This window comes from Sceloporus undulatus, chromosome 3 (genome assembly GCF_019175285.1).
Source record: "Sceloporus undulatus isolate JIND9_A2432 ecotype Alabama chromosome 3, SceUnd_v1.1, whole genome shotgun sequence".
NCBI lineage: Eukaryota > Metazoa > Chordata > Lepidosauria > Squamata > Phrynosomatidae > Sceloporus > Sceloporus undulatus.
Window position 1 is genome coordinate 74102987 of NC_056524.1, and position 20182 is coordinate 74123168.

General features: G+C 38.4%; 1 protein-coding gene across 1 annotated transcript in view; it reads left to right on the forward strand.

The window, feature by feature from the left end:
• FUNDC1 (FUN14 domain containing 1) overlaps nt 1-17397 on the forward strand; it is an 18293-nt gene extending 896 nt beyond the window's left edge. The window contains exons 2-5 of the mRNA XM_042460593.1: nt 6494-6650; nt 7751-7826; nt 16042-16170; nt 16776-17397. Coding sequence (XP_042316527.1) covers nt 6494-6650; nt 7751-7826; nt 16042-16170; nt 16776-16853 — 440 coding nt within the window. The 3' untranslated portion in view covers nt 16854-17397. The remainder of the gene's footprint in view (nt 1-6493; nt 6651-7750; nt 7827-16041; nt 16171-16775) is intronic.
• Nucleotides 17398-20182: the final 2785 nt, after the last annotated feature.

Genomic DNA, 20182 nt, shown 5'->3' on the forward strand with positions numbered 1-20182 from the left:
TTAAGGACCACCATTCCCCCTTAGAGCAACCCTAAATCCCATCATTCCATATTCAGGCAACCCTAAATCAAACCTATCATGGGGTTTTCTTGGCAAGATTTTTTCAAAGGAGGTTTGCCATTGCGTTCCCTGTGAGTTACCCATGACCACCCAGTGGGTTTCCATGACTAAGCTGGGATCTGAACCCTGATTTCCAGACTCATGATTTCAATACTCAAACCCCTACACCACACTGGCTCTAGGCCTCACTAAACTATAAAATCTTGAGTTCCACAGGAGGCAGACATAGCAGTTAACAGATGGCATTTCTCCCCTCAATCAATGTCTTGCAGCAGCAATGGACCGGATGAGGGAAAACAAGCTCAAGCTGAATCCAGACAAAATGGAAGTACTTACAGTAGGGTCCCCCAAACCAGGTATCAGGCTGCAACCTCAGTCCTAGAAAGGCTCATGCTCCCCTCAAAGGGCTGTGTTTGCAGCTTAGGGGTGCTTCTTGACTCGTCGCTTCAGATGAGAAATCAGGTGAATGCAACAGTTAAGAGTGCCTGTCTCAGCTCCAGCTGATATGTCAGCTGCGCCCCTTCCTGGAACAGGGTGACCTCGAAACTGTAGTACATGCACTGGTAACCTCAAGACTTGATTTTTGCAATGCACTCTACATGGGGCTACCCTTGTGCCTAGTCCGGAAACTTCAACTGGTGCAGAATATGGCAGCCAGATTGATTACAGGAACAACTAGGAGTGACCATATTACCACCAATATTGAAATCACTCCACTGGCTGCCTATTAGTTTCCGGGCACACTACAAGGTGTTGGTCATTACCTTTAAAGCCCTCCATGGCTTGGGCCCAACCTATTTAAGGGATCGCCTTCCATGTAATCCGCCCCATGCACTCAGATCCTCTGGGAGGAATTTGTTGCAGTCCACAAAGACCAGATGGCGACCTCCCAGAGGACTTTTTCTGCGATCGCTCCCACTTTATGGAATGACTTGCTGGACAAGATCCATCAAATTACCAACCTTGAGAGCTTCAAGAAAGCTGTCAGACAGATCTCTTCCGGCAGGCCTTCCCGGAACGTAAACATCCTGCCACGTAAACATCCCCCACAGACATATACAAGTGAAGACTCTGCCCACCATTATTCTATTATTGTATTATTGTTTTTAGATTTTATTTTCTGTAATTTTAATGTATAGAATTGTTTAATCCTTTTTTAAGGGTGGTGGTGGAAATTGTATATATTGTATTTTTAAAAGGTTGTACGCCACTTTGATTGAGGCAACAAAAAGCAGGATATAAATTAAAGTTTTATTTATTTATAGTTTTTAACATGAAATAATAATACTATAACAGTGTAGTGTGATATTGTCCATTGTAGGTAAACACCACTAGATAACATCACCCTGGTTTTGGAAGCTAAGCAGGGCCAGCTCTGGTTAGTACTTTGATGGGAGACAGGGACGTAGCTAGGATTTTAGGAAGGGGGGGGGTCCAGACTAAGTGCCACCATTATAATGGGGCTTGAGTGCGGCGGCGCAGCAGCACACACCATTCATTTTTCTAATGGAAGGGGGGGTCCAGACCCCCAGATCCCCCCCTGGCTACGTCCCTGTGGGAGACACCCAATGAATACCAGGTACTGTAGGCTGTATTTCAGAGGAAGGAACTGGTCAAATCTCCGCTGAATATTCCTTTCCTAAGAAAACCCTATGAAATTCATGGTGTTGCCGTAAAATCGACAGGCGACTTGAAGGCACACACAGATCAATCATTAAACGTTTATCTAGTTCTCCATCCAATGGCCAACAAGATGCCTTTGGGAAACCCACAAGGAGGCCAAGAGTGCAAACAGCATCCTTCCATTCATGTTCCTCAGCATCTGGTGTGTAGAGCCATGCTCACAGCTTCAAAAAGCTACTTGTTTGGATCACAACTGTCAGAATCTGAGAGTTACAGTCCTGCAGAGAACCCTTTCCTACTTCAGAACCAACTGCCTCTGATCCTCAGGTAGCAAATACAGTGGACACTTGGTATCTGCTGCAATTTGGTTGCAGGACCCTCGCTGTGGATACCAAAATCTGTGAATGCTCAAGTCCCATTATATGCAGTATCATAGGAAAATGGCATCCCTTACATAAAATGGCAAAATTTGCTTTTTGAATTTTTTCCACCATGATCATTTTTGAACCATGGTTGGTTGAATATGGAGGGCCAACTGTAGCCCTTTTCAGTACAGTAAAAATCATCAGAGGATAAGGATGCCTTAATGTCCCAAAACACTGCAGTAATATGTTCTAGTCACTAAAAGAAATTAAAAGACAAGAGTAGTTCAATTTATTTGAGAAAGGGAAAGGCCATTAGTATCTTGTGTCTTGTTCTGCCTTTCCAATGGAAATATTATATTTCAGTCTTTAGGTATATAGCAATTCTTTTATGAGTACACCTAAAATGTAAAGTGTAAATATGACAGACAGATATGACATTGGATGTGTGTCATTCTGGTGCCCTCCTCTGAGAGATGGGATTAGTTGACGCTTTGTGTGAAGCAACTCTGTTTTGACTCTTAGCTGCATAAAGTCCCTTAGGGTAAGACTATGCATTGACTAAAATATCGCAGAACCATAGAACTGGAGGTATCCCAAGAGTTGTCTGGGCCAACCTCCTACCTCTGCAGGGACATCAACTGTAGACTGAGGATGGCTCCATATGGAAAATAGTCATTTGATATATGTTAGATGAGTGCCATGTTGTTTCTAGGATAATGAAAAACTGAAAAGAATACACTGTCCCCTGCTTTGCTTTATAGTTGGCTCATACTTGTTTAGTTTGTGCTAGTGAATACCCGTAGTTGTTCCAAATTAAGAAGCACTGTGTATCAGCATGCTATTTTGTGTGCATTTACATTCCCCTTTTATTTCATCTTCCATCTGGTTTCATTTAGGCCACAATCCAGCAGTAGTTGCCAGCACTCCTAGTTGCATAGAGTAACATTTACCTTAATATTTTTGTCCTATATGAGACATTTCATTCTGACAGAAGGAAAATGGATGTAAGACCAATACAGTTCATGTTCTTGGCCACAGTTAGGAAGGCAGGGGGCCCACATTTGATATTCTGACTAGATGCAATGGCCTAAATCCTATTGAGATGAGATTAGACCTTTGCAACTAGAATGCACCCAGTGAGTCACTGGGAATTCAGTAAATCAACACCTGTAATTTTCATTAACTCAGGGGATCTACTCTAGTTAGAGAATGTTTAGTTTTAGGTCGCTGTGCTCCAGAACTCAAAATAAGCAACATGTCCTCAGCACTTACACAATGTGTTTTAAAAATAATGAATTACTCAAAACTAGACTAATGAATATAATGACTTGCTGAAGCCACCCATAACTGTTAAGTAATGTCATGCTTGCTGTTCCTTGCTGATGGGTGAGTCCAGCATGACATACTCAATTCTCCTTAAAAGCAACCTTCCAAGTTTTACATCCACCATATTTGATACCATTTCATTCCCCTTCCTTTTGAGTTGGATATGATTCTTCTGGATCCTGTTGTAACTATTAGGACCACTGCTGTATTAATTATGCAAGCTGTTAAAGTTGTTAATGCTTAGAATAAGTTAGAGAAGATTCTTTTATTTATACACATAAATATTTTAGGACTGCATTCAGGAATGTATTTCTTCACGATTATTTGAACCATAGATTATTTAAAGTCCACATCATTAGCGGATGAGCTGGATGACTCAGATGTCAGTCATCTAATACAGTGGTACCCCGGGTTACGAAATTAATTCGTTCCGCGGTTAATTTCGTAACCCGAAATACCTTCGTAAGCCGAATTCCCATAGGCGCTAATGGAAAAATAGCTCTCTGCTGCCCTCCGGTGGCGGAAAATAGCGCCGCGGTTTTTTCGTAACCCGAAGAAACCTTCGTAAGCCGAAGCAATAAATCCCTATGGGATTTTTTCGTATCCCGAAAAATTCGTAACCCGGCGCATTCGTATCCCGGGGTACCACTGTATCTTTAAGAAATAAAGTATTTAAGAGTTACATATTTGTGTATAAGATAGAGGGTGGCCTATGATGTAAGATCCAAAATACACTGCAGAAGTAATCCAGTTTGAGACCGCTTAAACTGCCCTGGCTCAGTGCGTGGGAATCCTGGGAACTGTAGTTTATTGTGATACTAGAGCTCTCTGACAGAAGGCTAAATGTCTCACAAAACTACAGTTCCCAGAACTCCCTAGCACTGAGCCAGAGCAGTTAAAGTGGTCTCAAACTGGATTATTTCTGCAGTATGTTTTGGACCTAAGTGGGAGGATGCCCCCAAATTATCAGAGAGAAGCACCCTTCCCTGCTTGGACCACAAGCTGCCATTGGTTACACATTTACAGTACAGTCAGTTTTACTATATAGAAGTTTGTGTGATGCTTCATTTAATTGCGATCTTGTTCTTACTGTTTTATGTCGTAATTATCTTCTTTTCAACATACATAGAAAATATGGACAAATTATTGCAAAAATAAACAGTTCCTCCCATGGCGAGATTGCCTAATTTTCATTTTAAAGCTGTGAGAATTCCAGCTTATATTTCCTTTATTTCTTTTTAAAATGCATTTTAAAGTATTTAAAATACTGTGATAAACTGTCTCCTGTAGGTACTATTTGGCTCTGTTTTGGTAGATTCCAATGTATCTCAGTTTCTGCCTTTGGTTGTCCTTTCCATTGTATACAGATACACCTCAATTAGCAAAACAGATGTGTTTCTGAGTGTTATTTCTTTAGCAGGAATTTGGTAAGTGGGGCAAAAATAATATGGAAAGAATAGGAACAGGCTACTATACCACAAAAAAGAAGAGAAGGTCAATATCTTTCAATAATCTTTTTAATCCAAAACTATCAATAGGCACATGTGAAATGAAACAACTAGATCAGGTTAGGCTTCCATAAGTAAAAAGCAAACAAGCAAACAAATAAAAATATTGTCAGCCTTTGGGAGACTACTTGAAAGCTTCTTCCAAAATGTATCCATGGAAAATTATTGCTATTATTATTCAGGAGGGAACTGATATTTACCTTCCCCATCGTAGACGAGTATACACAGCTGAAGTTGGATTGGCTAAAGAAAAATCCTGCTTTCTCTAATTTTAAACTTCATTGAATTGTTTACTGCAGATATGCTACTGCAAACTGACATTGAAAATCTGTGTTTCTCCAGCCATTCTTCACCATACTTCCAATGCTGATGCTGCTAAAAACCTCCCAGCTAGACAGAGGATGAGGAAAAAGGGCTGTGCAGGCATAAACAGACTGTAAAAAGGAGTTTCTTTGTCAGAGGCTTTGTTAACTGAGGTATGCCTGTATACAACTTGTCCCCAGTATATGCCTCCCCCCACTCTGCATTTTACTAATAATACAGGTGGCTGGGTCTGTGCACACCCATTTGAAAGTGCCTCTTTGTGTTTGTTTAATGTTTAAAAGACCTACTTTTTAATGGTGTACTTGCAAATAAAGTTGTTGAAAAGGCTATATTGGTAGAATATTCAAGTGATTGTAAAAGTGAAAAACATACCATGCAGGAGAAAACAAATGATGATGCATTCTAATTTCTTTATAATATGTTAATTGCCAGTATGTACTGCATGTCCTCCCTCCCCCCCCCCCCAATTGACCACTGAAAACATGCTTCGATTAGGGCTACATCAAACATTTTGGATCCATCCATGTATGCAGTACAGTACTTCTTTCACTGAATGGAAACCTGGTGACCAGTTATGGAATAATATTCAAAGCATAGCAGGCTTTGGTTCAAAGCATTGCAGAAATAATCCATCTTGAGACCACTTTAACTGCCCTGACTCAGTGCTAGGTAATTCTGGGAACTAGTTTTGGCCTGTTACAGACTGCCAAAATAAAGCTGCTTCGGGTCTCTTTGGAGGTATGCTATTTAAGTGATGCATGGGTCCTAAGAGTCCAGAGGTCACGCCAAAGCCACACTCCATTCCTAAGCACTGGAGGGCAGCTTTGGTGCAGCTTCCGGATTCTTAGGATGCATGCATCGTTTAAACAGCATACCTCCAAAGAGACCCGAAGCAGCTTTATTTTGGCAGTCTGTAACAGGCCTTTGTGCAATATTTAGCTTTTTCTGGTCTGGTGCCACAATAAACTACAATTCCCAGGATTCCCTAGCACTGAGCCAGGGCAGTTAAGGTGGTCTCAAACTGGATTATTTCTACAGTGTGTTTTGGTCTTTTGTTGCCTTCTCATAATGCTATTAGAGAGCACATTAGAATAATGTTCATGCTCTGTTACTAATAAAGCGCAGTAATTCTTGTTTACTCTTCAAGACAACCAAATTAAAAACATGTTATATGTTAATCTTCATAATCTAAGGTTATTTGACAGCTGCAGCTTTTGTGTGTCTTGATTTTGTTTAAAAACAAACAAGCAAACACAGGAATACTAACTCTCAATTTCTCTTTTAAAGACCATGACAGCGATGATGACTCATATGAAGTACTAGATTTAACAGAATATGCAAGGCGTCATCATTGGTGGAACCGAGTGTTTGGCAGAAATTCTGGACCTATTGTAGAAAAGTATTCTGTAGCTACCCAGATAGTAATGGGTGGTGTAACAGGCTGGTAAGAATACATTACTTCTGGATATTGTAATGTGCTTTTATTTTATAGCTTTAATTCATGTCAAAACTGTTTTTAAAGCGATATAAGTTTCGTTTCAAATTTCAGAAAATAGGATTAATAATAATTGTAAAGAAGTCCCAATGATTTTTGCAAATAGTTCTTGAAATCTGTTAGAGAAGAAATGTCTCATCTCTGAAAGTTTTAGTTAAACACAAAAAGGGGCACTGTTAATTGTCAGTGTTGTTGCTTGTTGATAGTACTAACTGTTGAGGCCTTATACAGCACATTGTTGTAGGGCAGGAGTTGGCAGCTGTGAGAATTTAGGGGACTGCCTGCCTGGAGACCCTGGAGGACTGCATCCCCACACCACACACCCCTGCAAAAGTATTTAAAAATTAGTTTTTGAATTTTGAAATATTTTTTAAAATACATTTTTACTAGAATTTTGAAATAGGTTTTGACCTTAGAAGGCCCTGGGAGTCACAAAAATTGTAGGTTGTAGGTACATGTAGTCCATGGACTCCACTTTCTTCACCTCTGTTGTAGTGTGATCTACAGGTTCACTAACATCTGTCGAGAGGCTGGAGAAAGCAAAAGCCATAGTATGAGATGGAGGGAATTCCAGACCCTGAATCCAGTTTTCTTAGTGTCCCAATTGTGCTTTCTGTAATTCCTCAAATACCCTTCTCTATGACCCAGTTGCTTTTGGTCTCTCCCAACTTTTGTAGCCACTGTAAAAGGCTTCTCTTAAGGCTTAGTTATTGACAGAAAGAGCCTTAAGCTAAAATACGCTGGTATTTTTGGTCCTGTCCTTTGCTCTGCCCGCCCTGGGTATCCTCTCCTCAATATTGTTTGGTCAAGATTGCTTGCATGTATCCCAAGTTATGGGGTTCCTTCAACTTTCCAGGATCAAGCTCCAATCATAGAGTTTAAGGTTTCAGATACCAAGGTTTGGAATGAGAATTGTAGAATATAGTATAGCAACCAGTGCTATGATTGTCTCCTTTTCTATACACTTGCATATATTAGGATGGAAGACGATATACACAGATTGACAACTTAATTTCTATTTCACTCACACACACACTCTTTATTTTAAGGTGTGCAGGATTTTTGTTCCAGAAGGTTGGAAAACTTGCAGCAACTGCAGTAGGTGGGGGTTTTCTTTTGCTACAGGTATGTCAATTTAATTTACAAAATATTGTCATTTCAATATAAATTAATTGGTCTGCAAGCAGAAAGAGAGGTGGCATCCACAGAAATAGCTAGAAGTTGTCTGTAAACATTTCTTTAGAAGCAGGGATATAGTCCTTTGGAGATAGTTGATATAGGCCTGTTACAGACAGCCAAAATAAAGCTGCTTCGAGTCACAAGCCTGTTACAGACAGCCAAAATAAAGCTGCTTCGAGTCACAGTGGAGGTATGGTGTTTCAATGATGCATGCGTCCTAAGAGTCCAGAAGCCACACCAAAGCCACGCTCCAGTCCTTAGGGCTAGAGCATGGCTTTGGTGTGAATTCTGGACTTTTAGGACGCATGCATCATTGAAACACCATATCTCCACTGTGACTCGAAGCAGCTTTATTTTGGCTGTCTGTAACAGGCCATAGACTCCCCTCATACTGGTGAACCTCTGGTAAAATCAATGGGAGCAGGTCTATTGATTGTCTGTAATTAGACATTAAATGCATTGGTTTGTATTCAGTGTTCAAATTCTTAAATTATAAGTACACTTTCTTGTAAAATTAAGGGAGCCATCCAAAATATTGAGAGTAAATTTTTGTTTAGTCACTGGGACTTCCCCCTTCCTCTCTTGTACCCACTCAGTGCAATTCTTTTCCTCTGGGGGTGTGGAGAACATTTCAGAGAAGATTTAGGGGGCAAAGTAGGTGCTAAAGGAAGAGGAGGAATTTATTCTAACAGCAATGCTGGTGGATGGATGCAGTGGAATATTGCCCAGTAGGTTCAGTGAAAATCACAATGTATTCGTATTGTACATTGCATCACCCATCTTGAACCCAGTTAGCATGAAAAAAACTTTTCACAGCAACTGTTCTCATTTCCGCTAGAGACATCATTAACCACAGGGGGGAATCTTTAAATGTAATGTACTGCAAAAATAATTAGGAATGCAATCCAAATAAAGTTTCTGTAAATAAAAGGTATTTACTGGCAAATTGGGACCTTAGTTGAAAGGTAATAGGGAATTAAAGCCCTTAAAGACAATTTTAACCTTCTAATAGGTCCTAGGCTTTCTCTACTATTTTAGTTTAAAATGAAATGTGAGCACTTGTTAAATACAGTGGTTTCCACAGAGACAAAGGTGTTTATCTTTTTTTTTTTTATTAATTTTATTGTTACAATAATCATACAAAATGCCAACCACATATTCCAAAGACAAGACAAACAAAACAATACATTCTTATACAAAAAAAAAAAACAAAACAAACAAACCATAAAACACGGTTTTATCTAATTTTCATTTATCTTCTAACTAAAGACTTCCTCAAAGTTTTGTACAGTATTTAATTCATTTCTTTAACGTATTTCGTAAGTTTTTACATATCTTTTTCCCTTCTTAATTCTAATCATAAATCCTTTCTATAATTCATATATTCTTTTATTTTACTCTTTTAATTTCTTTTTAATCCAAGTCCATTTTTTGAAATATTTTTAAACATTCCCATTCTTTCTCTCTTTCTTCTAATTTTGTGTCATTCATACGCGCTGTAAGTATGTCCATTTCCATTGCCTCCATTAGGTTTTCTAGCCATTCTTCTATATCAGGGGTCATTCTTGATCTCCAGTATCTAGCAAAAGTAATTCTGGCTATCGTAATCATATATAGTATTAATCTTCTGAATTTTTTTTCCATTTTTTTTCTAATATGCCCGTCATGTTCAAAAGAAACAATAAAGGGTTCAATGGTATCACAGTTTCTAATATTCTTGACATGAAATTTTGTATTTTCCCCCAATAATTTTTTGTCACTTCACATTCCCACCATAAATGGTAGAATGTACCTCTTTTTTTTTCACATTTCCAGCACATACCACTCCCCGCTTTATACATTTTATTTAGTCTACTTGGTGATAAATACCATCGGTGTAAAATTTTGATATAATTTTCCTTATAGTTCTGACAAAGAGTGAAGGAATGTGAGTCTCGCCATGATTTTTCCCATAAGTCCATTTCGATTACTTCACCTATGTCCTGAGACCACTTTATCATATTTTGCTTTACTGTTTCAGATTCCAGCTCTCTTTGTTTTAATATTCTATAATATTTAGATAAATGACCTTTTTTCTCATCAAATATAATGTTATCGATTTCATTCTTTATACTTGTTAATTCATGCTCTTTTTGTCCATTCTAAATTTTTCCATTAATTGTCTTTGCAATAACCAATTTCTATTAGTCAATCTTTCTATTTCCTCGTTAGATTTCATTACTAATTTTCCTTTTTCGTCCTTTAATAAATCTTTATATGTTAACCAATGTTGATCTTTTTGTCTAGTTCTTTTATAAAACGCCTCTTGAGCTGAGATCCATAATGGCCATTGATTATAGAACATTTTCTTAATTTTTTGCCAGATCCTATATAGCGAATTCCTTATAAAATGATGGGAAAAATCGGAGTTTGCATTTAATTTTTCATACCATAAAAAAGCGTGGTACCCAAATCTCATCTTTGTACTTTCTAGTTCTAGCAATTCCTCATTTCTCAAAAAAAACCATTCTTCTAACCATTGGAGGCCTGCTGCATAATAGTATAATTTCAAGTTTGGTAAATTACAGCCTCCTTTTTTTTATCTTCTGTTAACAGCTTCCACCCAATCCTCGCTTTCTTTCCTTGCCAAACAAAGTTGGTAAGGATTTTTTGCCAATTTTCAAAGTATTTATCTTTACACAGAATGGGTAGATTTTGGAATAGGAAAATGAGTCTTGGCAACACGTTCATCTTCAACATTTCCATTCTTCCCAACAAAGAAAAATTCATTTTGGACCATTTTAACATATCTCTCTTGATCTCATTCCATACTTTTTCATAGTTGTTTGAGTAAAGGTCTATATTTCTTTTTGTAAGATATATACCCAGATATTTAGCTTTTTTAACCACTTTGAATCCTGAAATATTACTTAGCTCTTTCTCTTCCATTTCTGACATATTTTTAGTTATAATTGCTGTTTTATTTACATTGATCTTGAAACCTGCCAATTCACCATAATTATTTATCCTCTTTATAAGTTGTACTATTGATTTCTTTGGATCTTCTAAGAATATGATCAGGTCATCGGCAAATGCTTTAAGTTTAACATTAAATTTACCTATTTTAACACCTTCTATATCACTATCATCTCTAATACTGTTATTTAGTATTTCCATTGTCAAAATAAATAGCAGAGGTGATAGGGGGCACCCCTGTCTAGTCCCTCTATTAATTGCTATATAATCTGTTATATCATTATTAATTATTATTCGTGCTTTCTGTTTTTCATAGATTGCTTTTATCCATTTCAGAAATATGTCTCCAAATTCCATCTTTTCCAGTGTCTTTATCATAAAGTGCCAATCTACCCGATCAAATGCCTTTTCTGCATCGACCATTATCATCGCAAACTTCTTGTCATTATTATGTTCATAATATTCTATTAAATTTAAGACCGTTCTTATGTTGTCCTTTATTTGTCTTCCTGGTATAAAACCATTTTGATCTTCTTTTACCAATACATTAACACATTTCTTTAATCTAGCTGATAAAATTGATGTAAAGATTTTATAATCTGTATTGGTTAAGGATATAGGTCTGAAATTACTTATAGTTTGCTTCTCTTGATATCCTTTAGGTATCAATGATATATATGCTTCACTCCATGACTCTGGTATTCCATTATAGTATATATCATTTAATGTTTCTTTTAATGGTTCTAACAGAATATCTTCCATCTTTTTATAATATAGTGCCGACAACCCGTCCGGCCCTGGGGCCTTTTGCGTTTTTAAATTTTTTATGGCCTCTTTAATTTCTTCTTTAGTAAATGTCTGATTTAAATAGTTTTTTTGATCTTCTTTTAATGTCGTATTTATATTCTCCTTTATAAATTTCCCAATCTTGTCTATATTATTTTCTTGTATTTCTTTACTATACAATTTCCTATAGTAATCCATAAATGCTTTTTTTATATCATTACAATTTGTTATTAGTTCTCCGTTTTCATATATTTCTGTTATTAGTTTTTTTTCCTTTTCTTTTCTTATTCTGGATGCCATCAGTTTCCCGGCTTTATTTCCGGATTCAAATTGTTTCTGTTTTAATATTCTTAGTTTTCTTTCTATCTCTTCTGTAGCTATCACCTTAAGTTGCATTTTTATCTCCTCTATTTTGTTTTTTAACCGTTTGTCTCCTTTCTTCCTCCATTCCTCCTCTTTTTTATTTAAATCTTCTACTAATCTTCTTTCCTTTTCTTTTTTTAATTTATTTCTTTCATATTGTATTTTTATAAATACACCTCTTATAACCGCTTTACTTGCATCCCATATAGTTTTTAAAGGGACATCCTCTGTTTTATTTTCTATAAAGTACAGCTTCAAGCTTTCCTTAACTTTTTCTAATAATTTCTCTTCTTTCAATATGTCTTCCTGTAATCTCCATAGATATTGTTTCTTTTTCTCTGAAACATTCAACATTATTAGATTGTGGTCTGATTCATAATTTGACTTGATATCCATAGAATCTATGGACGGTAACAATGTTTTGGATGTTAAAAAAAGATCTATTCTGGAGAATGAATCATGAACCTCTGAATAATATGTAAATTCCCTTGCATCTTGATATTTGTATCTCCATATATCTGTTAAATTGAAGTCCTCCATCATTCTGAAAAATGATTTAGGTAATTTTCCCTGGTGTTTTCCAATTGTCTTATTGTTATTTGATTTCCTATCTATAATTGGGTCAATAACAGCGTTAAAATCCCCCATTAAAATAATATTTTCATATTCTAATTTAGACAACTCATTATATAGTTTCCCAAAAAAAATTTCTCGCTCTTCTAGTGGGGCATATATACCAATTATCAACAGTACTTGGTTTTGAGTTTTAATTTCTACTCCTACGTACATCCCTTGATTATCATTTAATACTTCTTTGGCTTGAAATTTTTTATTTACATAAATAGTTACTCCTTTTTTCCTTGATTTCGATGTAGATGAGAAATTATTTCCTAATTTGGTATTTTTTATATATTTTAATTCTTCTTGCTTAATTTTGGTTTCCTGTAGACATATTATTTCTGCTTTTGTTTTTTCTAATCGATGAAAGATCATATTTCTCTTGTATTTTGAATTAAGGCCTTTTACATTCCAAGAATAGATTTTAACCATATTATTATAATAGAAATAAGTCACTTATAGTAATGGAATTCTTTTAACACAATATATAAAAAGGATCTAAGCTACTTGTTTCTTATTGTTTCAATTACCTTCTGCCTCCAATACAATCAGTTGTTCTTCTTCTCCCACGATATCCTTTAGTTCTGTTGAATCTGTTGGAACCCTTTCTTCTTTGTTCTTCTTACTTTCTTGTTTATATAAGCTATTCTTCCACACTCTAATATTATTTTTCTCCTCTCTCATATCTTTATGCTCATTTTTTATCTTTTCTTCCATCTCTTTTGCTTTATTAATATTGTCAATTTTATATCTTTTTTGTTTAAAGTAGAAAGATAACCCTTCTATTCTGTCCCATTTATAACTTATTTCCATTTTGTTTAACGTTTGGACTAATGACCTATATTTTTGTCTCTCAATCATAATTTGAGGATGAATATCTTTAAATATTTTCATTTCTATATCTTCTATTATTAGTTTATTAGAATAACTTTCCTGTATTATTAATTCTTTAAATTTGGTTCTTACAAAACATATGACCACGTCCCTTGGCAATTTTTTATCCTTTATTTGTTGTGAATTAACTCTAAATAATTTATCAATTTCCAAATTCATTATTTCTTCTTCAATTTTTATGAAAGGTGTTTATCACACTGAGGTTTTTGCAGCTCAGTTCTGGGGTGACTCCTGGTTCAGCTATGCGAATTCACATTATAACACACTTGTTTTATCACACCTGGTTGCCCTTCCGTTGCCCTTCCGAATCAAGGGGGAATCGAATCCAAGGCAAGTCACGTGATGCAGATTCACGCAAAGCGGAGTGAGTGCACATTGTATTACCACACGGGTGCATACCATGTGGATTCAATGATTCGAATTGGGACCCTTGCGCATGCTCAGTGGGAGTCTGAACACATCCTGAACCTTTGCACTTCCGGGGTGAAGAAGGGAGCCTGGTTCCACTTTCACGTGAATGCTAGCCTCACATGAATGAGTGCTTCACATTTCTTCCTCCCTTCTATTTTCCCATCCCTGGCAGCCAAATTCAAATGGGGTCCTCCATGTCAGAGCCTCCATCCATTTCAGCCACATCTATATCTGTTCTGTCATTCTCCTCATCTGTTTCAGCCGCATCTATCTACATCTATTTTCCTGTCATTCTCCTCATCCATTTCAGCCACATCTATATCTATCCTCCATGTCAGAGCCCCCATCCATTTATTATTATTATTATTATTATTATTATTATTAGTCACTGCAAAATTATCAGTGTAGAAGCTGCAGGTTTACTTGGAAGTAAATTCTTTGGATCTGAAGGAGACCCATTTTGGAAGATTGCAGAAATGATCCGGTTTCCTTTATTCTCCATGCTCCCTAAAATGCCACTTCCCTGAATCCAATCCACTTTCCTTCCCTTTGTAACAGTTGCCTGCTCTTTAGTTTCATCCGCACTGGGGAGATAATCCGGTTTAAATCAATTTTAACTGTCCTGGCTCAGTGCTATGGAATTCTGGGAACTGTAGTGTCCTGAGACATTGAGCCTTCACTGCCAGAGAGCTCTGGTGCCTCAACAAACTAATTTATTATTATTATTATTATTATTATTAAAATAAATTATTTTTTTGGTTTTTTAAATTATAATTATTATAATTATTCTCCATGCTCCCTAAAGTACCACCTCCCTGAATCCAATCCACTCTCCTTCCCTTTGTATCAGTTGCCTTCTCTTAGGTTGCATCTGCACTTGGGAAACAATCCGGTTTGACTCCACTTTCACTGTCCTGGCTCAGTGCTATGGAATTCTGGGAGTTGGAGTTTGTTGTGGGATCCTTGGTTTGAGGCTATGGAATTCTGGGAACTGGAGTTTGTTGCTCCCCCCAGCCTCCGATGGCCCCCTCCATTGCTCCCATCTCTCCCCCCAGCCTCCTGTTTCATTCTCTCCATCCCTGTCATCTACCCTTCTGAGCAACAGAAGTAACTGGGGCAAAATTGCAGTGCAGCATCATGGGAAATTTGCCTCTTTGGAGGTTTGGGGTGGGGGTGTACCGGGATGGAAGCAAAGTTGCATTCCACACCAAATCAATTCGGAGTGAAATTGAAATGAGCTTGAATGCGAATTCTGTGAATTCACTTTTTACTGAATTCACCAAAATGAGGAGTCACTTTGGAATCACAGCAGAAGCACCATGGAAGGAGCCCCCATAGAAAGGAATTGCATGTGATAACACATCATGTTATCATGTGAATTTGCATCGTTGGACCCGCAGTCACGTCAGATCACAGCTGTGAAAAGCTGCAAAAACCTCCGTGTGATAAGGGCCTATGTCATACTAACTGGGGAAGCTGATCTTCTATTGTAAAGATATAGGCAAGCGTTTGAGAGAGCAATCCTGCTTTCAAAGGCATGAGGAAGTATTTTTGGTGGTGGGCAGAATCTGTTTACAAAGCAAGTGCCACATCCTGTGTCCTGCTATTTTGCTGTGAGAAAAGCAGGAGGAGATAGTTTCGCTTTTTCTTTCACTTTAATTACAGTGGGAGAGAATTAATGGTGCCACAAGGCCAATATAAAGTCTATGCCAGTTGGTGTATATTAGGAACCAAAAAGGCTTAGGCTGTAGTGTCTTTGTGCTTGCCTCCAGAAGGCACCATTTCTCCCCTCTCTTCTAGCAATTCATCTGTGCCAGTGGAAATTTCTGTGAGCGGAATAAGGGACTTCTAATGGTGTTACTGTCTTTCCACTGTTATGTTTCCATCTACATTGACAAGATTAGAGATGCCCTTTAGCTGGCTTACTAGTGCAAGGAAGATTGTTCCCTTAGTAACAAAGAAACTAGGATTCCTTCCTTACTATGATTAATGTAACTGCCCCCACAATATATTGCGTTCACTGTAAAGGTTAATAATAATAATAATAACAACAACAACAACAACAACAATAATAATGTATGCATATATTTTGTGCTTTAGTTTTCTTGATATGTCTCTCTTTTCCTTTTCTTAGATAGCTAGTCATAGTGGCTATGTACAGGTTGACTGGAAAAGAGTTGAAAAAGATGTAAATAAAGCAAAAAAGCAGCTCAAAAAGCGAGCAAACAAGGCAGCTCCTGAAATCAATACATTGATTGAAGAGGTAAACATAAATTTTATTTTGAATATACTTGTGGATGTCTTGATGTGCATTTTAAAAAAGTATCCAGGATCTTAAGATAGATGATAAACTTATTATGCGAAGTCAAAGGCTTTCACAGCTGGCATCCATAGTTTTTTGTGGGGTTTTCGGGCTCTGAAGATGCCAGCCACAACTACTGGCAAAACATTCATTTTATTATGTTATACATGTTTTATGAAAAGTTCTAATAAAAATTAATTTTAAAAAAAGATAGCTGGTAAATTGTAGTTCATTGGACCCTCGGTATCCATTGCAGTATGGTTCCAGCACCTCTGTGGATACCAAACTCCATTACATACAATGATGTAGTAAAATGTTGTCCCTTATATAAAATGGCAAAATCAAGTTTTGATTTTGGGATTTGTATGTGTGAATATTTTCGAACCATGGTTGGTTGAATTAGTAAAGAATCTGGATATGGTGAGCTGTTACTTGGACATCCACAAGCAGACCACACAATCATTAGCGGAACAACAACAGGGTTTTTTGCTTTTGCTTTTCCCACTAGTTTTTCATTATGTATATCCCAGTTCATTGCCATAATCTCTCTCTCTTTTCCTTTTCAGTCAACAGAATTTCTCAAGCAGAACATAGTGGTATCTGGTGGGTTTGTCGGAGGCTTCTTGCTGGGCCTTGCATCTTAAGGACTTCTTTTTGCTGGCTTAAAATATGGTGAAGAAAAATGACAGGACAGGCTTTCAGTGAGGCAGTTGCAAATCACTCGCTAATCATGCCTGAGCAAGATGGACGGATTTGCAAGACAAATCAGAGTATTTTGCATTTAGGCTTTGCCTCCTTAAACTTACCTAAACAGATTTGCTGAAAATTCTGTTGTGTGTTCAGTAGCATTGCTGAAGGAAAAAAAACCCAACAAAATATCTAAATTTTGTCATGACTTTTTATTACTGTATTTCCATTCAGAATCCATCATATTTAATATGTTTTCTCTTGGCTCTGTATGTTTTCCAATTGTAGGGGTATATATATTATTATTAATATTATTATTATTTAATGCTATTTCATGCTGTGGCTAATAATGCCAATGATTAAATGTATAGGATATTGTGCTTCAAGTGCAGGGCTAGCCATCTTCTGTAGAAATCACTGCAATAATAATATACTAGTCTGTAATATATTTTTTGCAAATATGAAATAAGCAATTGTGAACTTATTAAAGAATGAAAACCAGTTCTTGAGTAATTTGTGTTTTCTCCACACTTCTTATCTGCTTGTGGGGGAAAGGAGATTCATCAGCAATATCCCATGTAAATACATAGCTGAAGCAAACCAAATATATATTATGTTATAAACAAATTGCTTGACTGACAAATTGCAAAGAAACACTTTTGTGCTATTAGCATGCAGAAGTGGTCCAAGAACTATCCTGGGTATGTAAATTTATTGTTTTCAGATGTGGCCTATGAAATACATTTGGTATTCTTTTCCTAATATATCAGAATGACTGCAATGAAAATTTGTTATTTGTTATTGTGTGCCTTCAAACTTCTTTCTGATTTATGGCGAGCCTAAGGTGAACTTATCATGGATTTTTTTTCAAGGTTTATTCAGAGGAGGTTTGCCATTGCTTTCCCTTGAGGCTGACAGCATGTAACCTGCCTAAGGTCACCCAGTGGGATTCATGGCTGAGGTGAGAGTCAAACCCTGGTCTGCAGAGTCCAACACTCAAACCACATACACTTGAAAACAGGGTTACTGGGCCTTATCTGGCTTAGTGGCCATCTAAATGATTCTTATCTCAATCATGAACTTACTGGATGGTCTTACACAAATTATTCTAACATGCTCAGTCATCTGCAGTTGCAGTGGTATGGTTAATGTTACTGACCTACCTCGTTTTAAAAACTGAGATACAGAGGAGATTTATAAGGGTAAAGGTAAGCAATTTTAGATATTGGATTGCAACTTGCCATTACACTGGTACCCCGGGTTACGAAATTAATTCGTTCCGCTATTTCTTTCGTAAGCCGAAAATTTCGTAACCCGAAACGCTTTTCCCATTGAAAATAACTAATGCGTTCCAAGACCTCAGACTGAACCTGCAAGTCAAAACAAAGGCACAATAGAGGCCTATTAAGCTAAGTACCCTACAATACAAGTTGCCTGAGGCACTAAAGAGCTTAACAATGACTGGCAGGTCCATTCTAAAGTTTCTAAAGGATAAAGAAAAAAAAAGGTTTTTTCTTATCTTTGATGGTTCTGGCTTCTCAGAGACAGGCAGGAGGAGGGGGAGCTCTCAAATCATCACAGCCATGACCAAAGCAACCAACCCCAAGGTGACACTCTCTGGCATCACACCCATGACCAAAGAACCCCAAATCTAAAAAACCAACCCCATGGGCACACTCTATGGCCCCAAATCAAGGCCAGACTTGCAACTCAACATCCCACATCCCACACGCTCAATCATAACACCCATGACCAAAGAACCCCGAAAGCTGAAAAAACCCAACCCCATGGGCACACTCATGGCCCACACAAACCCCAGGCCACAAGACTGCAAACCACAGACCCCGCACATCCCCACAACTCGCAACAGCCAGCAAACCCACGGACCAAAGCCCCAACCCCAACAGCTAAAAAAACAAACAAACCGCCATGGGCACCTCTATGGCCCACACAACCAGGCCCAGACTGCAAACACCACACCCCATCCCACACCCAACCATCCACACCGCATCGACCAAAGACACCCCAAATTAAAAAACCAACCCCATGGGCCCACCCCTATGCGCCCACACAAAACAAGAAGGCCAACTTGCAAACTCACAATCCCCCACATCCCACACCCAATCCAGCACAAGCCCACCCCGACCAAAGCAACCCCAAATTTAAAAACCCAAACCGACCCCATGGGCACACCTAACGCTATGGCACCACACAAAACAAATCCAAGGCCAGACTTGCAAAACCACAGCCCACACCCACACTCTCCAAATCATCACACCCATCGACCAAAGCCAACCACAAAATCTAAAAAAGACGCAACCCCATGGCACACTCTATGGCCCACCATCAAATCCAGGCCAACTTGCAAAACCACAAAGCCGCCCAACAGCCCACACTCTCCAACATCATCACACCAGAACAAAGCAAACCCAACCCCAGAAAAACCAACCCCACGGGGCCACACTCCCACACTAGGGCCCACAGCAAATCCCAGGCCAGACTGCAAAACCCACCACCCGACATCCCACACTCTCAAATCACACAACCCCACACCAAGCACCCCCAAAGAACCCAAAACCAAAAAACCAACCCCCAATGGGCCACTCTCAATGGCACCATCACAATCCAGCCACCGACTTGCCAAACCAACCCACACACCACTCAAACCCTCCCACACCCACACCCCTCGCAACCCCACAACTCATCCCACACACCCCAACCCACCCCACGCCCACCCCAAAGCACACCCCCACCCCACCCCCAAATGAAAAAACCCAACCCCAGGGCACACACTCTAGGCCCCGCACAAAAAACAAGGCCAGACCTGCCAAAACAACGCACCCCACACCCCACACCCAAACACACAACCCAATCAGACACAAAGAACCCCCAAAAAAAAACCAAACCCCATGGCCAACCACTCTATGGGGCCCACATCAATCCAAGGAAGGGCCAGACTTGCCAAACACCCCAACAACCCACATCCCACAACTCTCAACAAATCATCACCACACCCAGCCAACGCACAAAAACCCCAAACTCGAAAAAACCAACCCCATGGGCACCACACTCTAGGGCCCACATCAAATCCAAAGAAGGCCCAACGTTGCAAACGCAACACCCACATCCCACACTCTCACAATCATCACACCACAGACCAAGAGAACCCCCAAATCTAAAAAACCCACCAAACCCCATGGCACACCTAGGCCCACCATCAAAGCCAGGCCAGACTTGCAAAACGGTCACATCCCACCACCCCACAACAAGCTCTCAACATCACCCC